Source organism: Apteryx mantelli, chromosome 3 (assembly GCF_036417845.1).
Source record: "Apteryx mantelli isolate bAptMan1 chromosome 3, bAptMan1.hap1, whole genome shotgun sequence".
In the NCBI taxonomy this organism is placed as follows: Eukaryota; Metazoa; Chordata; class Aves; order Apterygiformes; family Apterygidae; genus Apteryx; species Apteryx mantelli.
In genome coordinates, this window is record NC_089980.1 from 137776026 (window position 1) to 137803671 (window position 27646).

At 43.7% G+C, this 27646-nt stretch overlaps 2 protein-coding genes across 20 annotated transcripts in view; one reads left to right on the top strand and one right to left on the bottom strand.

The window, feature by feature from the left end:
* HMBOX1 (homeobox containing 1) overlaps positions 1–8070 on the bottom strand; it is a 118431-nt gene extending 110361 nt beyond the window's left edge. For 16 of the 17 annotated variants that reach the window (XM_067294437.1, XM_067294441.1, XM_067294433.1 and 13 more), the window contains exon 1: positions 7956–8070. The gene's annotated coding sequence lies outside the window, so the exon portion shown is untranslated. Of the gene's footprint in view, positions 1–7720; positions 7783–7955 lie in introns of those variants that run through there. The other variant, XM_067294426.1, reaches the window with a different exon arrangement.
* A 535-nt stretch (positions 8071–8605) lies between these two features.
* The window catches only part of INTS9 (integrator complex subunit 9), a 71555-nt gene continuing 52514 nt past the window's right edge, over positions 8606–27646 (top strand). For 2 of the 3 annotated variants that reach the window (XM_067294445.1, XM_067294446.1), the window contains exons 1-6: positions 8606–8637; positions 12647–12774; positions 17672–17732; positions 20356–20418; positions 23651–23790; positions 25448–25534. In XM_067294445.1, the coding sequence (XP_067150546.1) occupies positions 8629–8637; positions 12647–12774; positions 17672–17732; positions 20356–20418; positions 23651–23790; positions 25448–25534 (488 nt within the window). In that variant the 5' untranslated portion in view covers positions 8606–8628. Of the gene's footprint in view, positions 8638–12019; positions 12031–12646; positions 12775–17671; positions 17733–20355; positions 20419–23650; positions 23791–25447; positions 25535–27646 lie in introns of those variants that run through there. The other variant, XM_067294447.1, reaches the window with a different exon arrangement.

The following is a 27646-nucleotide window of genomic DNA, read 5'->3' on the forward strand; positions in this document are numbered from 1 at the left end:
AAGTCAGCCACTTATTTTTAACAGTGAGATGGCACAAGCTACCAAGAGAAGTGATGGGTTTGAAACTACCAGTGATGGACCCGCAAGGCTGGAAGGCTTTCAAACTGTTTTTAGCCAAACATCAGTTTTTTGACTCAGTTTCAGAGAAAATGATTGAAGTTTACAGACTTGTGATATAAAGCATATCAGACAAGGCCGTTTAATTGGCTGTTCTGGCCTTAAAGTTTGTGAATCTCCAATACACTAACCTCGGTCTACTTCTGAGGATGAGGAAATTAAAAGGGGGACAAGTTTCACGTTCACTCAGTTTCCTCTTTTTCAGGCTGGCGTTGTTATCACTAAACACCACAGCTCCAAACGGATGGAGCCCTCCTAAATGCAAACCAGTAAGAGAAGTCCTGCCTGGGAGGTCTTGCAGACAGCGCCTAATACAACTCACTTGAGAAAACCGGTGATGAACTACTTATCTCGCCCATCTGTGACATGAAAGTCAGCATTAGCTTAAATAACTAGTTCTCATTCTGCATAAATACACTCGTATCACTCATGTTTATGCTATTGAGAGCAGCGTGCACTTTGAGCACGCTACGCAGCAAGGAAGCTTCAAATACTTTACAAACATGAAAACATCTCGACAGCCCCGAAAGGATTATTTTCATATCACCCACTGGAACACAGGCAGGTCAACAAGTTTGCCCTGGGTCATAACGTAAGGCTGATGGCAGGGCCTTAGAAATGAGAACGCAGCGAGATCTCGCTGCTAGGAAGAGCTTTCTTTTTCAACATTTATTTGAGTCCTGCTTGCATGCGAGAGCTGCTGCATACGCCGTTGCTCAAACCCTAAAGCCGTGCGAGTTAAATCACAAAGACATTTCTAGTGAAAGCCAACATTGTAATCAGAGAAGCTGATCATGACAGAGAAAGTGTCCAAAATAAAGGTCAGAAAAAATATCCAAGTAGAAACAGTGCTTGTATTTTACGAACTAACTAAATGCTTTCTGCTTCCATTAATATAACAGTGCCACTGGAGGAACAAAAAGCAGATTCAGTACTTGCTTCAGAGTTCATAAGAAATGGGCAGCTCGAAACGCAGGAAATGACTATATGCTACACTTCCTAATTGATAGGACACAAGCTTATCAGGAGAATAAAACTGGCTGTTCACAAGGCTTGCTGAAAGAGCGGCCTACAGTATTGTTTCGGCAGTAACAGTCGGTTTATTGATGAACATAAGATTCACTGCCATTTTTTGGTTTTATGAAAGAAAAACAAGACGTCTTAGCTATGGAGTTCAAAAGCATGGAGAAGACCAAGGCCAGGAATTCAGGGCAAGTGAGATTCAGCTGGAGGCATTTAGAGTGAAACATAATTAATATAGTTTGTACGCCTGGCTTGTAAATTATTTCCTTAGCACCAAATTAATACCTCATCTAGCACCACAGCAGTGAAGACGGTTCACAGAAACGTAGCCTAAATACACCTCTTATAGGCAAAGAGAATAAAAGAATGCCATCTCTATGCATGAAGCAGGTAATAAAATAGAATTTGTTTCCTCAGGCTGCAAGAAACTCTTCTGTAGATCTGAAAACATTACTCCACCCATCAGGCAAATAGTGACTGGAAGAAAGCACTTGCGTGGACATATACACGAAGCCAGGCCTTTGGCAAGTCATCCTACGGAAGTCATTTTGGTACGTATGTACATACATGCATAAAGCTTGATGAAGGGTTAAGCTTATAAATAAAGTTTCAGTCTAGTTGTTGCACGGAAACCAACATTAAATGATAAAGTAAACGTTTATACAGTAATTCGGTAGGAGAAAGAGTTAACTGACCTTCCATACCTTCTAGTTGGCTGCACAGGAAAGATAAAGCAGAATACGCTTGGTCAAAAGCACTACACTACAGCAGTCCTCAGTTTTAAGAGCAGTCGTCTTTAACTTCAGATTCTGCATGCAGCTTTGATTAAGAGCTGGGAAAGGGAAATCTGGACGTAGCCGAGTAAAATAACCAGTCATAGATTATTTTTTAATTCTTTAAAAAAAAAAAAGCACATCAAAACTGTAATTGTTCAACCTTTTGGCATCGACATTAACACGGTGCTGAATCAAACAAATAACAAACATGCATGTGCATTCCTGAGATAGATTTGAAGTCCAACACTCAAAGACTCCAATTAAAAAAGGCAGAAGAAAAGCTATACAAGACAAAGGGACATCCCGTATGCTTTTATGAGAAAATTTACCCCAGCGGTGCTTTTGGCATGATAGAAAGGGAAAAATCTAATGGATTTAAAAGTGATAAAATTAAGAGAATAAATGAGGATGACAAGTGTCAAACCACAGAAGTCAATGGAACATGGGAAATCCTCCCATCACTGTAAAAATCTCATTGACTTAGCTATTCTTATTGAGCACATTAAAAGATCAGCCAATAAATTCCTTATATGGTTAATATATTAATATATCACAGATGTAAATGAGCAATGGATGGGGAATAAAGAGACAGCTGTGTTCAGCTGTCGCCAGCTCAGTCTGTGACCTTGAGTGAATCACTTGGCCCTCGTGCCTCAGTTTCTCCATTTGTAAAATACTGATACCTCTGGAAAGCCCTGGGATTTACAAATGAAGGTACAAAGTATTATTTTATCACAGAACGGTTAAGGAGGACACCGGCTCGGCCATAATGAATCCAATCGGAAACATCAGAGCGGTACTACCCTCGCACGCCACCCAAGTTATGGCCATAAATCGATCACTTCTGATTAGGTTAGGCTTTACGAGGCCGTAATTGTGATCGCAGCAGTTTCATAACTGCGAAACGAGCACTTTGCTCGGCCGCGCGTTTTGCAGTAAGCCTGCGTTAACGACGGGATTTTGGTCAACTTGATCGGAACAGCACAGAACAGACGCATCCCAAACACAGTATACTTTTTAAGGTTATCTAGCATAAAAAGCTTCTCGACATGCTTTTATGGCCACAAGCTAACCCTGTGTAAGCACACAGTTGAGTGGGAGGAGACGGGAGGGAAATCAAACAATACTGTGTTTAAGAAAGAGCAGATTTTCAACCTAGTGCGTCTCTTTAGCAGGCACAACATAAAAATGAACGTATTTCTCACAGTTTCGAGATGAAATTTTCAGTTGGCCAGTGTCTAGAGAGCCGATTTGCTACTTCTTTTTGCGGACCACATGACTGCCTCAATATATAAGAATATTTTACGTGCCAACGTGCAAGGAAGACCACATAGTTAACAGCTTGCAACCTCCTTTCCCCCAGAAGATCTTCAGTGTTGAGTAACAAAATTCCTCGCATGATTTCAATGAGAGGGTTCACTTGACAGAGGCTGTTTCAAGATAGTATCATATGTCAGGGAGGTGCTGTTTAAGATGAAGCTTTTCAACCTAGTATTTTCAAGACTCAACTGAAAAAGAAAAAACTTCAGGCTACAGAGTTTGAAACTGGAAGAAAGAAAAATAATCTCTAGATGTTATTTTTAAAATGTGGAAGTCAGCCAATTAATGAAGAGAGGAAGAAAAACTCTGATTAAAGCCTGACAAACTCTGGAGATGAGGGACTGATTACTAGCTCTTCCGCAGACTCCATGTACAAATCTGGGCAAGTTAATCTCTCTATACCTCAGTCTGCCACCTGCAAAATGAAAAAGAACAATTTTTTTTTTCATATCCTGTTATTCTTGTTTGTATTGTTCCCCAAATCAAAAGCACTTGTCAAAACACTTATCTTTAGCATTAACATTGGAAATTGCATTCACAGCTAACATACAGTCAGTTTGCCTGCCTGACTGTTGAAATATGAACTCTTAATATATTTAGCTACCCAACTGCCCCAATCTTCATGCATGTCAGAAAGGAGCTTCGGGCAATACAACAATATTAGAATACTAAACTGTAATTCATTGGTAATGTAAAACATAAACAGCTTTAGGGATATGAGTTAGCCACCTCCCTCCCCAAAAAAATCAAATTCTCCTTAACAACTCGTAAAAATCCCACTATAATCATGCCATTGGTCTCACATAATTGACAACCGACAAGATAATATTATCAGGATAGGTATAATTAAAGGCCCAATCCCACAAGGACTTGCACGTGGACTCAGAGCCCGCTCCATTAAAACTGGTATAAAGCAAAACAGACTTCAGTGACTTTAGAAGTGTCCAAGCTGCATAAAGTTATCAGTAAGACAAATAAAGGCATCTTCCTTCACAGTAGGATTCTTAAGTTGGAAGCATCCCTTAAAGTTGTTGATTTTAAATCCTAAAAGCTTCCCAGAAGATAAAAAGTATTTGTAATTCTGTATTTCAATTCTGTAATGCGTAATTTTGTAGTGTCTCTATGAGCTCTACACACCCCCCCAAAAAAAAACAAAACTGTAAAGCACAAGTTCCTTTCCTTAGATTAAAATATGCTGTCATCTCACACAGATCTGCTTATTGCTCATTTTCAGTTTCATTAATTCTTCCAGGTCCTCTCCCTACCATCATCATATCCTAAAGACTCAAATATCATCACTGTCCCACTGACATCCCAGAAACAAGAGCAGTCCTAAAAGTTAACAATAGCACAATTCTTGAAATGTGTTTATTTTGTTAAAAATAAAATTAAAATAATTTAAAAAGAGAGAGTCACACACCTCCTACTTCCCCAGCTCCTGATATGAAGGGAAAAAAAACATATCAAACACTTTCATGAACTTACAGATTATCATTATTAAGTGCTTCATAATAATTTAATTTTCAAAACACTGGACAGCCACGAACTCTTAATATCCCTCTGAAAGATACCAGTAAGATCCACACTATAAATACAGAAACAGCCTTAGAAGAGAGCTTTCTGAAGCAGACGCTGGTTACTAATTCTGTGGAATTATCACAATTACAATACTAGAGATGCATATTTTCTAGAAAAGGCCAACAAATAGAAAGGAATTGCTTAAGATTGCTTAATAAAGTAGGTGTAGAGATAAGCAGGCCTCATGCACACGGGATTTTCCTGAAGATTTCCTTACCACTCTTTACAAACCCTGCAGTTTCACCTATGGTAGCGTTCCTGTAAGACAGCTGGCAGACTGCATATACCACAATGTCGTCTAGACCTGCTCTGAACAGAGTTGGATGACACAGTCGTAAAAACGCTGATGCCTGTTCTGGTGCTCACACCGGTGGCTAAAGGAACGATAGGAGGAAGAAGAGCCGCAGCTAAGGAAAACACAAGTTCCTTGTTCCTAGCCTCGTGCCCAGGCTCGTCAGACGATTCCGTCAACCATACAAAAAGTTGCGGCTGCCGTGGGGCTGAAGAAGAATCTTCACATCGGAGAAAAGACACAGTGTTCCCAAATCCCAGGATCACAGTTTACACATACAATAGCAGACCCTGCTCTTTGGGGAGCCCAGTGCTCCTAGAACAGGCAGATAACAAACGCATCCCCAGCGTTATATTAGTACATCCATTTCCCACTTCTCCCCTACCTCCCTCCCCAATCTGTATGTCAGAAATGTTTTCTTAGCAATTTGGAAGAGAAATGGCAAAAAGGGAGATGCAAAACACAGACATAAATTAAGTTTGCTCTCTGCTGTTGAAGGATTTGGCCCTAGCATGACAGGAGGAAAAAAAAACGTTAAGAGTGATAAATCCATATATACCTACTCCAAACTACACCCGACATCCCAAGGGACACGGTATAATGGTAAATAAATATAGATGCAGTTCCTACTAATGAGGCAGGGTACAGCAAGGCCAAAGAAAATGCAATCATCTCAGGAAAGAAAACTGCACAGGACTCCTCCTCTCCCATCCATGGAGGAAATCAAATGCCAGCTGCACCATCCCAGGAAGGAAGCCGAGTCTGTACCTGATGAGCCCTGCAGAAATGAGCTAGTCATATCACGGGACGCAGGCGGGCACTTCAGGGTTTCGCAGAGCCCACAAACTGTCTGCACGGCACAGTCCATTTCTCCTGCACAATATATTTTTCACAGGGTATCATTCGTGCAAATTGTAGGTTTTTTCCACCGGTTTCCTTCTCCTCCATCCCCATTAGTTTGAAGCAGGGGCACGCAGCCGGTGTCTATCAGATCCGCTCCGAGCGTGTTCTCAAACGCTTGCCCTGGCCATCGGTTTAACGCTTTCCTCCCTACAAAGTTTAAATCTTCCCAGCTTTAGTTCATACACGTTTTGTGCTTAAAGCCACGTATCCGTACTCCTCACCTTACTTAAGCCTGAGAACAAATTAAGATCTACCTGACTCTACGAACAGCGAACACGCTTACAAACCTTCATTTCCTCTTCCTCTTTCCCTCCCCCCCCACCAAAAAAAGCATTTTTTCTTCTATAATATGAGGGGACGAGTAAAAACAGCATACATGACCAAGGGTTTTCTCAGACCTATTGCAAAAAAAAATAAAAATAAATAAATAAAATAAAAAAGCACGGTTTCCGAAGTAGTGCTCTGCAAACATACCAAGAGATACTCTTAAAACAACTAAAAAAAAACCCAACAACCATGAGACAAAACGGAGCTTGAGGGACTCGGCGCAGCCCGCCTCGCACAGCGTTTTGCGCGTCAAAACGCTCGTGTCCCGTGTTACCGAAACCCCCGAATCAGCCCCAAACAGCCCGGGCAGCGTTTCCCTACCGCTTCCTCCAAACCACCTCGGGGTCCAACCCGCTCTTCCCCCGCACGGGAGCGCAGAGAAAAAAGGGCATTTAACCCCCCCGGTCTCCAGAAGTACAAAACAAGCAGCCGCACGACACGGCACGACACGACACGGCACGACACCCCACCCAAGCGCTCCTCGCACATTCGGGGAATGACTTCCCTCCGGGCCCTCCTCCCCCAGCCGTGTTAAAACTCTCCAGCAACACGATCCCCCCCCCCTTCCCTCGGGTTCACGCCTTGTTCTTCCCCCCCCCCCCAACCAAAGAGCCGGGAGCAGCAGCAAATCCCGCCCTCCCCCCCCAAAAAAACCCCCACCCCTCCAGGGGGGCCCGATGCGCCCCGCACACCTCGCCCGGGCTCCCCCAGCCCGAGCGGCGGGGCAGCTTCCCCCGGCCAAAGTGCCGGGTCGGTACCGGCACCCCCAGCCCCGGGGGTGGGGAGGGGGGAGGGGGGGAAAGGGGGGGGGTGTCTCGCCACCCCCCTTTCGCAGGCGCCTGAGGGCGACGAGGCGGCAGCAGCCCAACCCCGGGCTGCTCCAACTCCGCAGCAAACAAACAAAAAACACACGCACACACACACACACACACGCCAAAAAAAAAAAAAAAAAAAAAAAAGCACCCACCCAGTCTGAGGGGACTCTGCCACCACGAGTTGTGCCTTCCCCCCACCCACTCGGGGAGGGGGGATAAAAAAATAAAATAATAAAATAGAAAGAGCAAGCAGGGAGGAGAACGGTAGGGCTCTGCTGCCTTAAAAACCTTGCGGAGAGGGCGAGAGGCGGCCCTGCCCTCCCGCAGCCCCCGCGGACCCCCTGGGCTCCGAGGGGCACCTTCCCCCCCACACCCCCCCCCCCCCCCCCCCCCCGCTCCGCGGCTTCAAGGAGACGAGGAGCCACCCAGCGCGGCGCCACAAACTCCGCCGGCCACGGGCCGAGGGGCCTGGTCTGCCCCGCCCGGCCCGGCCCGGGGGGGGGGGGGGGGGCTGCACCCCCGGTATGTCCCCCTCCCTTCCCCCCCCCCCCAAAAAAAACCCCACGCACCTCCTGCGCTCCCCGCGAAGCCGCTCGCCCGCACGGCGCGACTCCCCCACACGCAGCCTCGGCGCCGGCTGAGGGGGGACCCCCTGCGCCCTCCCTCCAGCCCACCCACCCGCCCGCCCCCTCCCCTCACGGCGCGGCTCTCGCCCTCCTCCCTCCCTCTTTCCCTCCTTCCCTCCCCCCCCCCCCCGGCCCCACACTTTCCTCCTCCTCCTCCCCACACACAAGCAACACTCACCTCTGGATCCGGGCTCCTGCGCCACCTCACCATTGAACAGCGGGAGCGGGGGGGGGGCCCCCTCCCTCCCCCGCCCCGGCGTGAGGGGGAGCTTCACGGGGGTGCAGGGGGACGAGAACAATAGGGGGGGGGAAATCCCCTCGGCTGCCAGACCCCCCTCCCCGGCCCCCCCCGAGGGAAAGGTCCCCCCTCGCCCCGTCTCTCTCTCCTTCTGTCTCTCCCTCTCGCTCCCTCGCTCTTTTTTTTTTTTTTTTTTTTTTTTGGCTCAATCACACCAGACTGACTGTCTTTGTCTGTCTGACAAGCGCCATGTTGATATCAACATCCAAGCTCCCACCTGCTGCAGCTGTGAGACCCTGGGACTTGTAGTTCCCCCCTCCCCAGGGTGACGGGGAGAGCCGCGGCCCCTGGACTACGACTCCCAGCACACCCCGGGGGCACGGCAGGCCAATGGAGCGCGGGGCGAAGCGCGGAGCGGACTACCACTCCCGGCATGCCTCGGGGAGCGGGCGGCAAGGTGGAAGAGGGGGGCGGGCTTGGCCATGACTTCATCCTGGGCGGGGGGGGCGGCGGGACTGCAAGTCCCATGATGCTCCGGGGAGGGGAGGGGTGGGGGCTAGGCAGGAAGCGGGGGGGGGGCAGGATTGTCCCAGTAAATAGAGCCGGGTAAAGCATGAAGCTGGTGAGTCCGTGTAGTTAGGGGCGCTGCGAGGTGGGGGAAACTGAGGCACTGGGGGAGGGGGAGAAGTGCCCTGGCCCTGCCTGGGGGCCCAGCCAATGGGGGAGGGGGGAGGGGGGGCACGCGGGAGCCCGGGGAGGGGCGGGCCCAGCCCAGCGCTCGGCTCCGCGATCCGGCCGGTGCCGGTCCCGTAGTGACCGTTAAACGGTCGGCGGGGAGCCGCGGGCTGCGGGGCCGGCAGCGGCTTGGGTACGAGGCCTCTGCGTGTGCGAAGCGGCCTAGGCCGGGGCAGCCGGCTCGCCCTCTCCGTCCCCCTGCCACCCATCCCGCCAGTGACTGCGGGGCTGGCTGGCTTTGGGGGTTCAGATCAGATCAAACAGCAGCGGGATTTGGGAGGAGGAGGAGGAGGAGGAGGTGTTTCTCTGTCCTCCTTATCCTTGAATGTGAATCTCGCCTTGGAGCAAGACCAGAGCTGGCCCATTGCACGTGTGGCCTCCACTGAATATACTCTAGAAATATATTAATATATCTCCGTGGTTCATAATAGAGGTCATATCCTATTATATTGTTATTACCATATGCATACAAATAAGTGCTCAGAAGAAAATCACCCTGGAATAGCTTTGTCAAGGGTGCACTAGGATTCTGACAAATATTTGGGTTCCAATAGTATAATATTTTAAAGGGAAGGTTATTAGAAAATGCATTACTCATTTTATTGATGTCTGCTGTATAAATCTCCTTTTTCAACTGTTTAAGTTTTCCAAGGACCTTGGATTCAGCCACTCACTTATTTTCCAGGAGGAATTGCCTTGTTACGCTCGATGTGCTGCAATTCTTTGTCTGGAAATGAAAAACGAAACAGCTTTCAAAATTTCTGAGAGTTACATTTGATTTCGTTAACCTGAAGTTATACTGTCGTTAAGCGTATGATTGTCCCTCAGTCTTGAGACTGTGCAATTTGTCTTGAGAAAGCTTCATAGAAGTGGACCTAAATTCTGGGCTGCTTTTGCGACTTCTAGTAAATCCCTGGCTGTGGTGTAACTGTGTAAAATTAGTGCAGTGGGCAGGTGGCTGAAGAGCTTGATCCTGCATAATCTTATGTAGGCGATTAAGTCTCTCTGTGTGCATGAATACTACCAGTGGGAGAAACTGCAAAGCTAAGCAGTTCTGTAGATTGTAGAGATTGTGTAATGCACAACAAAAAGCAAGCTGAGAAATCTTTAAATAAAAGCCATGGTGGAAATGCAGAATTCTTTGTTATGTCTCTACACCCTGAGAAGCAAAACCCATCCTGTTCTTGTAGGAAGGCAGAGAGGGAGAAGAGATGAGAGGAAATACAAGCTGTCTGAAATCTTTATTATAATATTTTTAGACCTGTCTACAAACTTGGAGGCCAGGAGCATGAGGCCAGACTCTTCGTCTTGTGTTTGTCTGGAGTTGTGACTGACACTCAGGGTTGTGGAGGGAGGAGTCGGATGCTATTTCGTCCTCTTTTGTCATATATTTAGTCTGAATTTGGAAGAACAAGATAGAGGTAACAGTCTCTGGACCTGATTCAGAATCCAGTGAAAATGAGAGACTCCTACAAATTCTAATGTGCTTTGATTCTGGCAAATCCAGCTGCAAATTTTCCCCTAGATTTTAAGCCAGCATGTGATATTAATACTGGAAAAGCATTGCAGTCTATGTTGGCTTCAGTTGGAATTCAAAGCACTGGCGTTAACCTGCAAAATCTTCAGTGTTTTGGAGCTGCTAGTCTGAGACATCATGTCTTTTCTCTGTCACATTGCCATACATGAGATCACCAGAGACACTCAGAGCTGGCGAGCGCTCACCTTGAACCAGACGTCCGCTGAGAACCTTTCTCTGTGAGGGTTTTAGTATTTGGTCATAACAAAAAAAAGATAGAAGCAAGGAAATCTTAGCGCGAAAAGGACTTGCATTTTAGTCAGATCAGGAATATTAGTAATGGGGGTCTCTGGATCTATTTTAAACCGTGACTATAATCTGCGTGGGAGATAATCTATCACATTTGTAGTGCCCGTAGAGATATCTATAATGCAGACATTAGGATTCCTGGATTCCTAAACAAAAATTCTAATTGTACAGGCCCAGAAATGTCACATGTGCAAATAGCTGTACAGCATATATGAAGCTTTTTTGGTCACTTTACGTGAATCTGATAGAAAGAATCCACTGACTCCCAGAAATCCACTTACTACAGCTTGACGGCTAAATATAGATTATTTTAGATGCTGTTAACGAAGAAAAGAGGAAGATTTTCCAGTTAGCTTGCAGATGTCAGGGTCATGATCCGATTCGTGATTTAAAAAAGAGCAAGAAAGTGCTCTGCTGATAAAAGTGGTGATATTTCACTGCTTTTTTTAATTACCGATAGTTTAAAAACTATAAAAATAATTTAGATTTTTTTCCCCCTCATTTCTTTCTATTTACTTCAGTTGTACCTTCAGTTGTCAAAGTTCTGGTCTGGTGAAAACTTAATTTCACATGCATATTTTGCATTCACAAATAAAGCAACTGAATTCCTTACATCTATACGCACTGCTTCACCAGCTTGGTTTCTTAAGGTTTTCTTAAATTATGCTAACAGCAAGCAAACATAATGTTGCTTTTTAATAATTAAGGGCTCGATGAATTTTAAAACAAAAGTCTTTGTGATTATTTTTAATTTACTATTTGGGGTTTAATAGCTCTTTAGCGTTTAAATATAATTTAAAACTGCTTTTTGATGAATGTATGTAAATAGTCTCCTTGGGAGTTGTTAATCCAAACAGTTGCAGTCCTGTGTTAATGTATTATGAGCAGAGGTAGAAAATAAAATGATTAATCTACCTTCTTTCCACTTAGTAGAGTGCAGAAAGCAAGCATAAGGTATAAATGGCTTAGAAAATGACCAAAACTACTTTTATATTCAAAGGAGTGCATGGACAACCAATTGATATTTTTAATCTTAATTGACCCAACTTGAATTTAAAAGCTAAGTTTGACCATCTGAGAGTTGCTGTGCTGCCAGATGTCCAGACTTTGAGATGCAAAATCTTACATTTGAGATGCAAACTCTCCTATTTTTGCAGTCCCTGAAGATGCATTGAATTCCTTGCCAAAGAAGAGAAACCCTCATGTTAAGGTGGCCACACTCTATTGGAACATTTACGTTTTTACTCCCACTTATTAAAGATGACATTTTTATTCACTTCTCTTCTGATTCGAAGCTCCAGCCACTCCTATTCATTGGTAAATATTTGCCATTCTCCGTACAAGAGGTGACTGCATCTGGATGATGCTGAAGTGCCCCTGCACGTAACCTGCTTACCGGCTCATTAAGCTCGGAAAGCATTTGGGATTTTTCAGAGCACAAACCGTTCCATTCAGGTAAGGGCTGCCCATTCCCTAGGGTTTCCTGTTTGCGTTTAGCAAGACAAAAGGCAGGCGAGAGCATGCCCCAGAGCTGCTGCTGGGCACCTGCACAGCTTCCTCTGCTGAGCTGGGCCCAGGAGCCGCAGAAGGCCTGGGCTGCTCCCTGGTTGTTTGTTTAGCCTGGTTTCCTAAGGAAAGAAATCTTGTGGTGCTGTAGGGGTGCTCTCCCTCCCTTTCCTCCCCAGGTAGTTCTCAAATTCTCTAGCCAATTTCAGACAAGTTTTGCCAGTAGGAATGAGTTTTGAAGATACTAATTTCATAGGAGTTTTGTAAAAATAGGTGGTGTTGGAGGAGGGAGACTCTTTATGTGTCCTAAAATAGGGAGAGGATCTATATCGTTTTCTCATCCCTTGTTAAGGATCAGAAAACCTGGGCTGAAGAAAATCGGCATCTTAATACCCTGTCATGGAGAAAACTTCAATGAACACGCACAGCTGTGAGACAAATTCGTGGAAAACCAGATTTCATTTTGGTGCTCATGAAACTACCTCTTGTTTAAAAATCAGGAAAAAAGACCATTTTCAGGGTTGATAAAGATCATGGTTAACTCATTCTTATATTCTTCTTTCAGTACTGCCTCTCAGGACATCCAACCTTACCATGCAATGTACTCAAGTTCAAATCCACCACCATCATGTTGGATTGCGGGCTGGATATGACCTCTACCCTCAATTTCCTCCCGTTGCCGCTGGTTCAGAGGTATGTTCTGCGGCCTGTAAGCACTTAGTCCGTGTCTTCTTGGGTTGCAGTTGGAGTGCTTTGCGTGAAATGGTGTATTGGGAGGAGGGAGCGGATGAGTACAAATGAACAGCATCATCTGATATCATAAATAGACTTTGTTCACTTAAAAATTCTCTTTATCAAAATAACGTCCTTTGGCTCAGTAGACGGAAGACATTTTATGGATTTATTGATTGGTTTTTCTAGATAATTTATTCTAAGCTTCAGTAAAGTATTGCTGCAACTGCTCAGCACAAGTGAGGTCACATATCTGTCATCTTTCTGGCTTCTTCATGCAAGATGAGATAAATGGGTAACTGAGATGGAGTGGATGGAGCCCAGTAAGCAGTGTTTAACCACCATCTGCTCGGGCTTTTTCTTCAGAGCATGGACCAACGCAAAGAAAAATGGCACTTAACGGTCCTCGTCAGCCAACTGGATGGCATAATTGTCCCCTTTTAAAACTTAAATAAATGAAAGGGCAGTGCAGCTGGGCACAGGAATGGAACAGCAGTGAAATTATCCTGTTTGCCCAGAATCCCAGAAGGAATGGAGCCTAGAACTGAATCCTGAAATCAAGGCTCCTTCTATGCCACAACTGCAGCATAGTCTCTTCCTGGATTTGTAGCTGGATTTGGAAGTTCAATTAAAGTGGCTTCTCTCTTGCATAAGATGGAACAAGTTACAAAAATTGTGGCTTGGGGAGGTGGATATGAGTAACTCTTTGATGATGGGAAGCTAGTAGGAGTTTTCACAAATGCCATTTGGTATCCTTGATCCACAAGAAAACAAGTGAGGCATGTTCTGGACTCAGGGGAGGCTTTGGGTGGAAGGGAGGAGAAGTTATGATTGCAAAGGGAGTTCCATAACTGACCTAAACCAAATGAGGTTAAAGCAGTTGTCTAGCACCTCCTATGAATTGTTTCTTCTTGGAGATGAAAAGAACAGACAACAAACGCATTGTTCTGCGAGACGTGGAGCTCCAGATCTGGTATAGAGAAGGCAACAGGTACCTCAAGACAAATCAGTGTGATAGTTGATTTTTGTCCCTTTCCAGAATGTATTTGCTAACAACAAAATTTTGGGGCAGTAGTAAATTTTGAAAGGTTCCAAAAAATTTGAGAAATCCAGGTACAGCCAGAGCTGCCTTGCATTACCTCCCCCCCGCTTCCATCCAGTGGCTCTTCCCTTCCTCCTGCCTCCCCTCCCCGCCCCCGAAAAGGAAACTGGGAGAGGAACAAGTAGAAAAATTAGGTGATCGAACAAAGACTTAACAGGTTCTTTAGAGGGCAGGCATCGATGCTCCCTGGGGGTATGCTAACTTTGTCTGCTAATAGCAGACCCTGGGAATGAGCAGCCAAATTGCAGGTCACAACCTGGAATTCCCTCAGTACCTCCAGAATGTCTGCACTAAAATGACTCAAACTCAATAAGGAAGGATGTCAGATTTGACCCCTGATGGCCCAGTGGAATGGGAGCAAACAGTTGGATTTAAATCCAATCAATCTTGTCGGTAAAGTGATTGAACACCCCTTACAGCAAGAGTTGTCCTAAGCACGTGGACTTGGGCAAGTAATTGATCTCTTCAGTACTCTACAAAACAGATGTGCTGCAGGGAGTTATAGAAATGTGTTAGAAACTCGAGGAAGAATGCGGCTGTTGCTAAAAAGTCCTTATCTCTCTGTAGTACTTACATTAGTGCCATTATATATCTGGTTTCTATTACCAGGAGGCCTGAACACATCTTAAACTCAAATGTGTGTTATCAACACAATGTGACTGGGTGATTGAGAGCTGACATTATCATCGGTTTCCAGATGAGAGACTAAAGACAGGACTGACTACCTGAGGTCTTGCATGAAGCTTGTAGCAGAGCAAGAGCTTGAACATAGGTCTCAGATCTTAGGCTATTAACAGCTGTTTCCTCTTACAGTCAGGAATGTTTCCTCTTGCAGTGAGGCTTAGGTGGACCCACTTGAAACCTTGACCTCGGTGAGAGAGAACTATGCTTCTCTCTGCTGTTTTTAAACCAGAGATCCCCAAAGTTGGACCAAGGAACCACTTGGTCCTGCAAAGCCTCTGTATGGTGTCTGCAAAGGTGCCCTAATTTTAACCTCTGTGGAACATAAAGGTATAACATTACAGAGGATCTTTGCTATGCAGCTAGAGCCTGTGTCCTGCCTGGCATGGGACTCTCCTTGAGCAAACATTTTGAGAACCTGTGCTTTAATCTATGAGAGAGGAAAGTGCTGTAGTGTTTGTCTCATTAAAGGAGTTCTTTGCTCTTCAAAAAAGGCCCATCAAAAGGTATTTAGATTCCACCTTGTCCCAGAAATTGCAGTCCCTGTTCTCACCAGCCCATGGTACATGTGCAAAATACCTGCAGTTGCCAAACACTTCATGCCAGTTCATGTACTTTAGAGCAAGTTTGTCAACTGGAATTTTCTCCCTTATACCAAAGTCAAATGCAAGGTGGTAAATTGAACATGTGGGAAGCTCTTAACCTTTCCTGTCTAGCAGTGACACGCTTGCTCACATTATTTATGTGACAGTTCTAGCTATTTTGGATTAATCAATCAGTCCATTACAATGTCAAAACCATGTCTGCAGAAACTGTTACACCTTGGCTTCAAGGTAAAGAGTCCTTTCTTCCCTGTGTCGCTTGCTCCACTTTCACCCACACTCTGCAGACCCATCTCCTAATTTTTGCTTTTCTTGACAAGAGGATGTGGATGCCAGGTTTCATAGAAGTCAGTGGTGCTCTCTCACCATGAATACCGCAAAACACACTGGACTAAATTAGGAGGAATATGGCCAGCGCATCAAAGAAAGTTTATTCCCCTCTATCTCATGTTGTTGAGACCACGCAAGGGATGCGGGGTCCAGGTTTGCGTTCCCAGTTCAAGAGGGATGTTAGAAACTAGAGAGGGCATTCGGGAGGCTCCAAGATGATCAGGGGTCTAGAGCCCATGACTTCAAGGAGAGTTTGAGGGAGCTGGGCTTGTTTACTGTGGCAGAGAGAAGGCAAGGGATGTGCTAATAGCGGCTTACATCTACTTGAAAGGAAGTTACAAAGACAGCAGAGCCAAGCTCTTCTCAACAGTGGCAGACAGTATAATATGCAGAGCGGCCACAATCTGTGCCTTGAGATGCTCAGGTTGGACATTACCCTCCTAGTGATAAAGTGTTGTGAAAGCACTTTCACAGATCCCCAGAGAGGCTCTGGAATCTCTGCCTCCAGGGTTTGCAAGACTCAGCTAGACAAAATCATGGCTGGTGTAGTCAAGTGTTAGCTTGGAGTGAGACATTGGACTAGTGATCTTTAGAGGTCCCTTCCAACCAACATTTCTTTCCTCTCCTCTCTCATCTGTCAAAGCTGTTGCACATCAGAGTGGTTTGTTCTTGCTTTCTCTCAGCTTTTCACTTAGCTCTTTTGCTCGTTCCACACAAACTTTCCTCAAACCCCTCTGTCTCCAAAACACTGCACTTAAATTGTGCTTTTGAACGTGTCAGTGGGGGTACGTTTAGCCACCTCATCTTTTCTATGACCAGACTTTTTCAGAATTGCTTTTTGTCCTCAAAAGTGATTTGCACTTCTCTAGCATAGCCTCACCTGCTGCTTCTTGATCATGCATCCTCCTGCTCTTACTTATCTTCTGTCTTCAATTCTTCAGTTTCAACTTCCTTTTTTCCTTCCTTGTGATTTTTTGGAGTGCCAGTCGGGGTAGTTCTTTCATACTGATGTTAATCTGAACACAACATTCCTCTGAGCCATTGAATTGCCTCCTCTTTTCAAGATCTTAGTTTGAATGCCCTTTTAGCAGATGATCTGCTACCTCTCTACAGAGTTTAGTGGAAAGCACTTGCAGATTTCATTGCAGCCAGGTTCTCAGGTTCTGTCTCAAAATCTGAAGTTGTTGCAGGGCTTGATTCCAGGTGAGTTCGATTCTCTTAATTTTGTTTCCTTCACTTTTTCATTTCTGGATTTCTGTGGATATGCTTAAATCTGTGCAGACAGTGATGTACAGCTAAGTTATAGGCTCATGCAAAAATTGGGTGTCACAATGAAGTATTAATAGTCCCTAAGGTATGGTAGCAAGAGATGCTGCAGAAGTTCCTTCTGTAAACTGTGGGTTATAATGTCACCCTTGAAGTTTCTTTATTAGCGTTTAAAACAAAGGGAAAAAAAAGAAAAGGCTGTTACCCCTGCAGTTGCTGACTGTTACCAGCCCTCTCAGCTTAAAACATGCATTTCACGGCAGAACCTAGTTGCTCCTTTGTCCTTCCAACACAGGTGAACACATTGTACAGCAGCCAGTATGGGTCTTCAGAGTGAGACCTGAGCATGAAGCCATGGTTTATTTGGATGTAATTGCTACCCTAGTGTCTCTAAATGACCTAGGCCAGAGTGTTCGTCTTTCCTTGCCATTGCTTAGTGCCTTATGTGCGTGTTTGCCTGTCATCTTCCATCCCAAAGCAGCTTTGGTTTTACAGTGCTTTTTTATTGTTTCAGGCATAGAGCTTTCAAATGCACTCAGTGTTGTGCTGGCCTTGCTTCCGTTTATACAGCCAGTTTCATCACAGGGACAACACTGAGCATTTTTGAAACTGTCACTGTAAATGACTAAAATCAAACTTCCTACATGTGTCATCCTCTTATTCTTTTTACGTATAAATGTCATAATCATGATTTGTAAAAGTCATTTCAGTGAACACTTAAGCATGGTGAAGCTGTCTGTCTATTTTATTGAGATTGTTAGTTCCAGGGCACAGAGATGGTGTTCTCTTCCTGTATGACACCAAATACAAGGTCTGTGCTTAATGAGTAATAATGATATAATTCATATTGCCGTATTTTTTTTCTCTCTTTCTGCAGCCCCAGGCTGTCGAAACTTCCTGGTTGGGTTTTGAAAGATGGAAGCACATTTCTGGACAAGGTAATATACTGATGGTTAGAATTTTCTTGCCTTGTAAAAAGCCATCTGACAGGTTTGAAGTTTGCACTATAGGAACAATAATTCCATGCCGACTCATTGCAAAGTTTTCTGTGTGTACCGTTATCAGCCATGATGTCCTTGTAGAGCAGAACCTTTTGAAACAAAATGCTAATAGCGACTCCGAGGCTTTCAGTCTTCAGAGGTAGCCTAGCTTTTTAAAAAATCCTTTTAAAATGCAGAAATTGTCAGTATGAATATTTTCTTATTTCACAGAGCTCCATAAATAATAGCACTTTGCCTTTGTATGGTGCCTTTTATCCAACAATCTCATTTTTCTGACACTAAAACTTCATAGCTTACTTGTAAATTAGGTTAGTATCATCTCCTTTTTCAGATAGGAAAACGAAGAGAAAGTGAATGGTTTGCCCATGGGAGGCCTGGGACAAAGGAAAAGCGTGTCTTTGGCCTCTGTTGAAGTCAACATGTGTTCTGCCACTGGACATAGCGGGGAGGATTTTATCTTCAGACTCCTAATTCTAAGACACAGGCCTTACCCAGCTGCACCAGAGACACAGAATCTTTCTTTTTTCCCCCTCTTTTCATTACATTAGTTTTGTAGCTGGAATTTATCTGGGACTTCAACCGAAAGTAGACACTGCAGCATGCAGCTTGATCTGCTATAGAGGGACAATGAACACAAAAATATGTCAGATGTTAGTAAAATAGGCAGATACATTTCAGATGTATGTAGCAATAGATATCAGTAGAGCAAGTACTGTTTTAATAGACTGTTCTCCAACTATTTGAACATTAAAGGGAAAACAGTAATAATAGGTGCTTTTGTAGGGGACTTTAAGATGGACAAAACTGGTTGATCTGATTTTTACAGCAAGGGAGCTGAAGATCACAGATTAAAGACATGACTTTTCTTCTCATTGGAAACAAAAGAAACTGGATAGGCAGCACTTCTGTTAGTAAAATAGTAGCAACTCTATTCAGACCACATGCTAACCGGGAATTGCAGAGCTACAGAGGCTCAGCGACGGAAATGGAGTTGCCCAGCTTGAATTCCCTGGAATTCATTTCTCCTAAAACCCAGCCTTGTGTCCCTTCAGAGCCCATGACCTTCAAAAATACCTGGCTGTCTCTGTATCTTCTACACTCAAATCATAGCAGACCCCGTGCAGATTGTATTCTGTCCAAAGAACCGATAGGCTGTCAGTAACTTTTTACGTGATGTATTTACATTTCTGTGGATCTGCTGCTACAGTATATGCGCAGGAGAATCTTCAAGCTAGTGCAGTGTCAATGGAAAACATGCTTTAGAAATTCAAAGGCAGCATCTCTTTCTTTCACCTTGACCATTGTAACTGCTTGGAATGGCAAATACTTTGACCCATGCTGGAAAAAGGAGGGGAAAGGAGTCAAAGGAGGATGTTTTATCATGTCGGGTGGACATTTCTGTTACTGCACTTTCTGGATGGCGGTTATAAAACTTAAGTCCTGGAGAGGCATTGAAATTCACTGTGATCTAGTTTTAATCATTTTGAACTCCCTTGAGATGAGGTTAGGAGACTTCTGCCACTAGATGTAATTGCTCATTCGTTATTAGTTGGCAGGTGCACTGTAATTATTAAGAATTGGATTCAATCTTTAATTCTGTCATCTGAAGCTGGCTGAGACCACTTGCTTTTGGGACAAGCAAGAGAAGTATCTGCAAAAGATGGCAAAGTCTAGGTGACAGGTAGCCTGTGAGGTGTGTTAGGATTAAATTAGAGAATATTATTGTTATGTTCTTTTCCATACATAATCCTGAAGAATGTGACTGTTCATTTGACAAAGATTTCTGATGAGTCAGCCTTGGCATCATAAGGAAAAGGAGGAAGAAAATAGAGGATCAGAGATCCAGTAAAGATAAATCTAACAAGAAGTGCCACAGGGAGCTTAGATCCCTAAAAGATGTTTGGTAAAGTACGCTGGGATGAGGGAAAAAGATTATATCCTGCTCGGAGTAAGATGGAGAAAGTTTGATGTTATTGGGAACAAGAACTAGATTCCAAACTCATAAGGTACTCAGGGCACTAGTAAAGTGCTGTGCAGACTTTCCAGGTCGGGAAAGCTCCAGTTCTAAAAAAAGGTCTACACAACCCCCTTTTCAGGTCATACTTTACCTCTGATTCTCATAAACAAAGTCAACTTTTGTCATTAAGGATTTCCCAGCCAACACACCTGCAGCTGGAGGAGCAGAGAAAACTCGGCCTCGCAGGACAGCATCAGCTCTTTCACTGCTCCCTTCATAGCCCCATCAAAACCAGCTAATGGTTGCCCAGGGTCTCTTTTCTTATCTACAAAAGTGTTCTCTCTGTTCCTCCAAACGAGGTCCTGATCCCCTGAAGTACCAAGCAGCCCCATCTCACAGGAAAGCAATCTTGGCAGATCTGCTTATAGCAAATGGTGTCTGGAAGGGGAATAAACTTCATGTAGTAAAGGGCTGGGAATTGCCTATAATAAAGAAAAGGGATTGAAATAGCAAAATCCACTCTGTTGGAGTACACCCTCATGTATAACACTGGGTTGTATTTGTGTGTGTCATCTCTTGTCTACTGATGTGCTTCTCTCACAGGAACTAAAGGAGTGCTCTGGCCATGTGTTCGTAGACTCTGTGCCCGAGTTCTGTTTGCCAGAGGTGAGTTTAATCAAAACCTTATCGAAAAATATGACTCCGTTCAGTCATGCGGGACAAATTTGCTAAAATACTGTTACCAGATTCATGCTCATTTGTTACTATTTAGTAAATAATAATACTGAAACCTCTGTGTTGTTAAGAGCCGGACTCAAATATGACAGGATACATGTGCTGATCTAGATAAGGGCAGTGAATGAAGGCAAGAAAAGCTGCTTGTCTCTAGCCGCAGATGAATGTCCTGCCTAGTGGAAGTCCCCTGGGAAACCTACAGTCCGATTAAGCAACTGTTTGGCTGCAGTCAGACATGGTGTTCTGCCTGCAGCAAAACTGGGTTAAAAAGTGACTGCCTTCATAGCTATTAATCGCTGCCTCTTTGAGGGAGGATCCATACCCTTGTATCCACTGACATAGCTGTACAGGTAACTGCTGGTCAGGCTGGTTTTGTCAAGAATACCTGAGTTTATAAAAAGGAAAGAAAGCAAAGCTGACTATTGAAAGTGTTTGAATTAACTGGGCTTATGTTGACTGATCAAGTTAATGGTGTACATGGTTAGCAGAGCTGAAGGAGTAAAAAACTGTGCAGAGAGTAATGAGGATGAACGATAGGGAATAGTTTGGGGATAATATCCTTTTTACTCAGCTATGGTCAGACTGTGATAACATCAATTCTTTCATTTGATGTTGGGATGTTTCCTCTGTCTTTGAAAGACAGAGAGGATTGCCTTTGGGCAGGGATTTTTTTTTTTTCTGCCTGAGCTTGTTGACAGGAACTGCAAAACACTCCTGGAAGATTGCCGTCAGCTTGCTTGGTTCTAGCAGTGATGCTTTTGTCTGTTGATTCTCTGAAATTCACCACTTGCAGCTTCTAACTCTTCTCATGTTGATTCTTTGAAGCAACCTGGCAGCTCTAGTATTGGTTTTGGCAAGTGTTATCAGCAGATTTGGGTGGAATTGGTTGTTTCCCCCAACAGGGACAGATACAATCCCATCGCAAAAAAAAAACCAAACTAATTATTCTGGATTCTGGAGTGCCTTCTGGTTATTGTCCTGTGGAAGGGCAGGGATGTAGGAAGCATCCTTATGCCCAGAAAGTGCTTTTATGTCCCAAATCTTGGGAAGGATGGAGTTTAGTTTCTGTGTTCTCTTCGAAGTTGAGACTGTGTCCTGGAGCGATAATCTGCCAGCTTTTGGGGTGCTTCAGCTAGCCTTTCTGCTTACGTTATTGGTCTGGAAAATACCCGTGTCTTTAGCTCTAAGTAGGACTGATGGGGAGTTGCCACTTCATTGATGTACCAGTGTCATCACTGAATGTAACGCTGTTCTCCAGCAGTCCATGTCATAACTAGAAGATAGCAGCCGGCCACACGTCACAATTGTAGTTTTATAAATGGCCTTTCAAATGCTTCAGTTCCCAAAGTTCCCAACAGATGCCAAGCGTTCTCTGCAAGCGGTAGGAATAGTTCTGTTAGCGATACATGGCTCTCGTCTCTTGCTTCACAGACTCCTCTGTTTGGAGGTAGGTTCAGATGTCATGGCCAGCTGAATGTATGAGCAAAGCAGAAATGTTGCTCTTGGTTGGCTATAAGAAGGAGCTGGTATGAAAGACGCTTTGTCTTTTTCTTTGTCTCCTTCCATGGCACTTCTTTTGAAGAAACTTGTCTGCAAAAGCAATTTGTTTGAGAATCATAGTATCACTTCCAGGAACACCATTGCCAAAGAAAGCCAGATTTTGAACATAATCCAGAAGCCACAAGGTGATAAGAGGCTGTCTCAGCAGCAGAGTACACTTTCTCATGTCAGAGTGCAGGGTGCAGCCCTTTCTTTGCTTGGCAACCTTCTGGTCTTCACATTCAGGAAACATTTTTAAACCTCTTCAGTTCATAGGCACTTTCAGGAAGATTGCTGCAAGGTCCTGGAGAAGATTTCACATTTGTTTTGATTTTGACACTCTTTTCATCCTGCTAGTAAATGCTTCTAGGGTGCTGAGAAATGGGACACTTAAATTTGGAAACTGGTAGTCTGGATTCTGTATCCTCCAACTTCTGATGGGTTGCTGGGCTGGGATTCAGCCCGGTGCTCTGCGTGACTCCCCGTTTGATTCTGTATGGTCTAGACATGACTGAAAATCGAAACACGAACAGCCAGTTGGGTAGAAGCTGGCGTCAGCAGACTCCCTGATACCATGTAGTGTATTTCTGTCTGGCAAGCTTGGTAAGATAAAAGGGTCCCCTGTCATGAATCTGAGGGTGGCGTTTCACCCACCGTACTGAGCCTTGAGATCATGCCTTCAACATCAGCTGTGATCATGGATTGAAACCAGGAACACTTAGCTAGGAGTTAAGCAGCTTGTCACCAGAGCACGATGTCAGCCCTCTGAAAAGACGAGTGACCTACTTTCTTGCCATTTTTATTCAAATTGCTGGACCAAGCCTTGTAATCAGATAATATGTGCTTGATGAGTGTTGAATTCCATTAGCTGCTCTATAATAACTGAGTTAGAGGTCATATATCTTGTAAATTTTTGACTTGACACCATTTGTGTTAGAGCATTACCAGTAAATATCTCTAATTAAAATTCCTTTAACAATGTGTGAAATCTTCTCCTTTTACTCTCTGAACTGCTGTCTTAACTGTCACATCAAAACAGATTGGACCCACCCATCTGTTTTGTGATATCAAACGAATGAGCTTAATCTCTTGCTGTAGAAAATGTGAATGATAACGATGCCAAGCATTTAGTTTGGGAAAACGTATGAATTATGCTAAGTATATGAATAAATACTATCTGCATTCTTGTCTCTCACTTTTCTGGGGTCAGTACCATGTGCTATACGAAAAGCATGAGAGACCCCCTGCTAAATAGCTAGCGCATAAGTTTTGGTGGTGGCTGGGTGGAGTGTTTCCCCCTGCGGTATAACACACATCAGTCATATGACAAAAGTGTAATCAGAAGCCTTTCTTAACGGCAGCCATTTCATTGTATGAAAGACAAACTCAGGACATGGTGTCCTGCTCAGCTCTGAGGAGGGAATAATTTTATGGGATTTTTTAAGGAAATCGTGTTAATTGGAAGGAAACATTAATCTTTGGCACTGCTGAGATATGCCCCTTTTTAATAGACCAGTTACATTGTTGCAATATAAAGTTAATAAAAAAAAAGCAAGTTTTTTCTGACAGTGCTCAAACTGCATGAAAGGGTTACATGTTGCTTATCTCTTTCCTCTGTTTGCAGACTGAGCTGCTTGACCTCTCTACAGTAGACGTAATCTTGATCTCAAACTATCACTGCATGATGGCATTGCCCTATATCACAGAGTACACAGGATTCACTGGAACAGTGTATGCCACTGAGCCCACTGTTCAAATTGGAAGGTAAAAAACCCCTTAATATTCTCTATTCCTCTTTCATCACTGCTAAGGAAAAGGTGTAAAGGACAATATGGGCAGAGAGTGGTGTCTAATGTTCCGAAGAGGCTCTCAAGCAGTAGCTGAAAGCCAGCCAAATCCTTAGTGCTGAAAATGTGTTAACTCAGTGTTTCCCAAACTCTGGAACTGGCTGTCTTCAACATTTACAGCAGCTGCTTTGAGTCCAGGCAGTGCAGGTGGGGTAGTAGATCTTGAGTGGACTGAGACATCTTGAGCAGCACTTGCCATATGGCCAACTTCAAACCTTCAAAGCCCCTGAATCAAAAGAATCAGAAATCAAAGATCTCTCCTCCTTCTCTCTGCTCCCCTTGAACAAAAAGGGAATCACCCATCTTTAAAACAATAAATGCCTTTAGGATTATTGTTTTGTAGTTTTTCACTCTTTGAAATTCATATATTCAAGCTTTCCTCCACACCATGGAAGGAAACTTAAACTGTCTTCATTTCAAATGACAGTTGAGATTCTCTCATAAGCTTTTAACTCCAAGGAGGAGAAGCTCTAGGAAAAACAGCAGAAATATGAGACTGAAGTAGAAATACAAGACCTGGCAATGCTGTCAAAAACTTCATATTTGGTCATATAATTTGCAGAATTTTCTTAACAGAGTTGTTGGCTGACTTTGATAGCTCAGCTCCTGCAAGTAAAGGCTGCAGGTTTGGACCTCAGTGAAATCCAACCAGTCTTGTGCTGTATGCATCTCTAGTGCAGAGCAGCTGCCATGTTCAATAATTAGAGACCAGATAAACCACAGTATCTGAACTCCTGCTCCACAAGCACTTTAGAGCAGGAACCTTTGTCCATTAAAGGTCCTATACAAACTTCCCCAGGAGTGATTCTCCCTTTGTGTAAAAATAAACAAAACCCGAAGGCCCTTGAAGGAGAAAGGAATTCTATAAATATGAATTAGTTGTAGACCTCCAGGGTATTGCTGGCCCGTAGCTGAAGATGACAATTGTAGGTAGTCTAGTTGGAGACTAGGCTCTGGTGTAGTTCTCCCCACCTTGAGTGGTTCCATGTATCGTTCTTCTGCAGTTAAATCTATCACTTCCTACCTCCGAGGGGAAGCACATATACAATTACAAATGCTGTTTGGTTTCAGGCAGTAAGATTCCAGTGAAATCTGTAGTGCCAGTTTTTAATGCCTGACATATTTTTCTGTCTCAAATACTGTACTGTGCAATTGTAGAGGAGGAGTATTCACACTGACAATGTGCTTGGCTTCTCTTGGTGATAAGTAGGCATCAGCTAATGAGTTTCCTTCATATATAGTGTCTCATTCCTTATGACAAGCAGTCAGTTACACAGAAATCACCTTGCACAGCAGGAGAGAGATTTGGGAATGCCTGTTGTCCTGCCACTTTCCAAACAACCCATAACCCAGTGGACCTGATCCTTTGCTGTGGCAGCTGGGCAGTACTGGACTAGCTTGAGCTCAGCTGGGAAACAGGGGTAGTATGGTGAGGGGTGGTTACTGTGATGCTCTGCAGGAAGAAGCGCTCTTTATAACTGCCTGATAGCGTGTGATATTTTGGAAGCATTTGGGACAACGTTATCTCCTGTCTAAAAGCCTGTGATGGTAATTTAGTTACGGTGTCTTTGCAGACTTCTCATGGAAGAACTGGTGAATTCCATTGAACGTGTGCCAAAGGCTCAGTCTGCCTCCATGTGGAAGAACAAGGAGGTACAGAGGTAAGCAGCAACCCACTTGGAAAGGGTGACTGTCCTAAAACACTAAAACCCTAAGCAATGTTTAGAGTTTACTGTAATGATGGGTCAGCTGCCATCATTTGAGATTTGATTTGCTACTGCCCTTAAGCAGAAGAAGAAGCTTAAGACGAGTACAGCTATGACGGACTCCTTGGCTCATTTCTTTCTTTAATCCTTTGCACGTTGCTGGTCTTCCAAACAACCACACAAACTTGATTCTTGGAGAGAGACGTAGTAACATGCAAGCCTCCCTCTGGTCTCCCCCCACATAACTTAGCTCCATGCTGGTAGACAAAAATGGCAGATTTTTGTGTTAACATCTTAAAAATACTGAAATCAGCAAACTATTTAAACTTAATTATATTGTATTGGAATAATTTAAATTTAAGTTTATATTTACATTCATGTTTGCTGAAATGCTGAGAAAGTCAAGCCACTGAACTGTTGGAAGTTACTGGTAGCCAACCATAGCGCAATGTAACATGTCTTCCCATGCCCACAGTCTCTCTTTTACTTGAACGCAGAGTTTTGGAGGGTTTTCTGTTTTTTTGTTGTTATTGTTTTTTGCTTTGTTTGAATCAAAGATTAAAAGCAAGTTGAAATTTGAAAAAAAGGTCACTTGGAAAGTCCGTCTCTCTCTACATAAAAAGGTGCTGAAAATTGAGCTCTTGTACCTCTAAAATTTTGAAAGCCTATGTAATCTGAAAATTATCAATCCAGTTATTAATTGCAGATAATACTTTCCTTGCAAATAAAGTTGATTTTAGATTTACATGTTCTGTGGAGGAGAAAGTTCTGTTGCTAGCGCATTTTAAAAATAGGGTTGTTTAATTAGAAAGTTATTTTAAAAAGCTGTTTTGAGCATTTTTAATTGAGCTCCTATTTTCTATTCCTATTGATGTAGCTTGATTTAAAAGTTTGCTAAAAATGAATTCTCTCGTAAGTTATAAAAGTAGTGTTGCTATTTTCCAATATAACAAAGCAAAGAAATTAAAAGTCCAAGTTAACATTTGTTTAGCCGTGTATTGTACTCCCTGCTGAGCAAAGGAGCAGTGTTATCTCACCACCGCAACTCACTTTTCTGAGAAAGGTGAGTAAAACACAGATGTAAAGCAAAACTAAAGACAATAAAGTTGATCAGTATTCTGGGCTGGTTGATGTAAACTCTGATTAGAGTAGTGTTTCTTAATTACTTTTGAAGTCCAGTGCCTTGACTGGAACCACTCCTGAAGCTCACAGGGATGTGTTAAGAGAGGACTGGAGCCATTATTCTCGTCACGCTAGTGCGTGTGTTTTGTATGCATGGTTTAAAGGAGGATCATATATCTTAGAACTCATTTAATGTCACTTTCTCGATGGTCGTATTTTAGAAAAAGTGCTGTCTAGCACTTTGGATGTTGTTGACTATTCCAGAGGCGAACGCAGAGAGGTGATCTTTGTTCTGATTCAACCGCTATAGAAGGCTGGAGTCTTTTTTGTTGGAGCTGTATTTAAAGTATTTTTTTCTGTTTTATATTGCTTGGGAAATACCCCAACACGGACAGTTGCTCCTTGGGCCTGTCTGTCAGTCAGCTGTTGTAATAAGGCACCGATGGAGGTGTAAGGTGTAAGAGGCCACCTTGAGATAGACAGGACCAACCTTTCTGTCCCACTTACAGGACCTTTGTAGAGCACAGAGCACTGCCAAAATATGAACTGCTGTTGGGAACCTTGACCAGACAGCAGCTCCCTCAACTTCCAGAGGAAAAACGCATAACTTGCCCAAATATGAGATAGATGCAAAGCAAAGAAACACTACGCTAGTGGGGATAGTCAAACATAACTAGCAGACATGCCCTGCAGCTGTTTGTTAACTAAGTCACCTTAACGTAAGCTCTGCCTTGTGGCTGCTGTGAACCTGTGTTGCCTCTGAGCTGGAAGAGTGGGACGAATCTGAGTTTCCTTTCCAACTCTGCCCCACCTGAACTGTGGGTTTCCCACTTCCACCTCCCTCTGCCTCTGTAAAATGGAGCTTCTATCCACCATCGAGGGTATAGAGGGGCTTAATTAATGTTTGTGAAGTGTTTTGAGATTCTTGGTGACAAGTGTCATGCA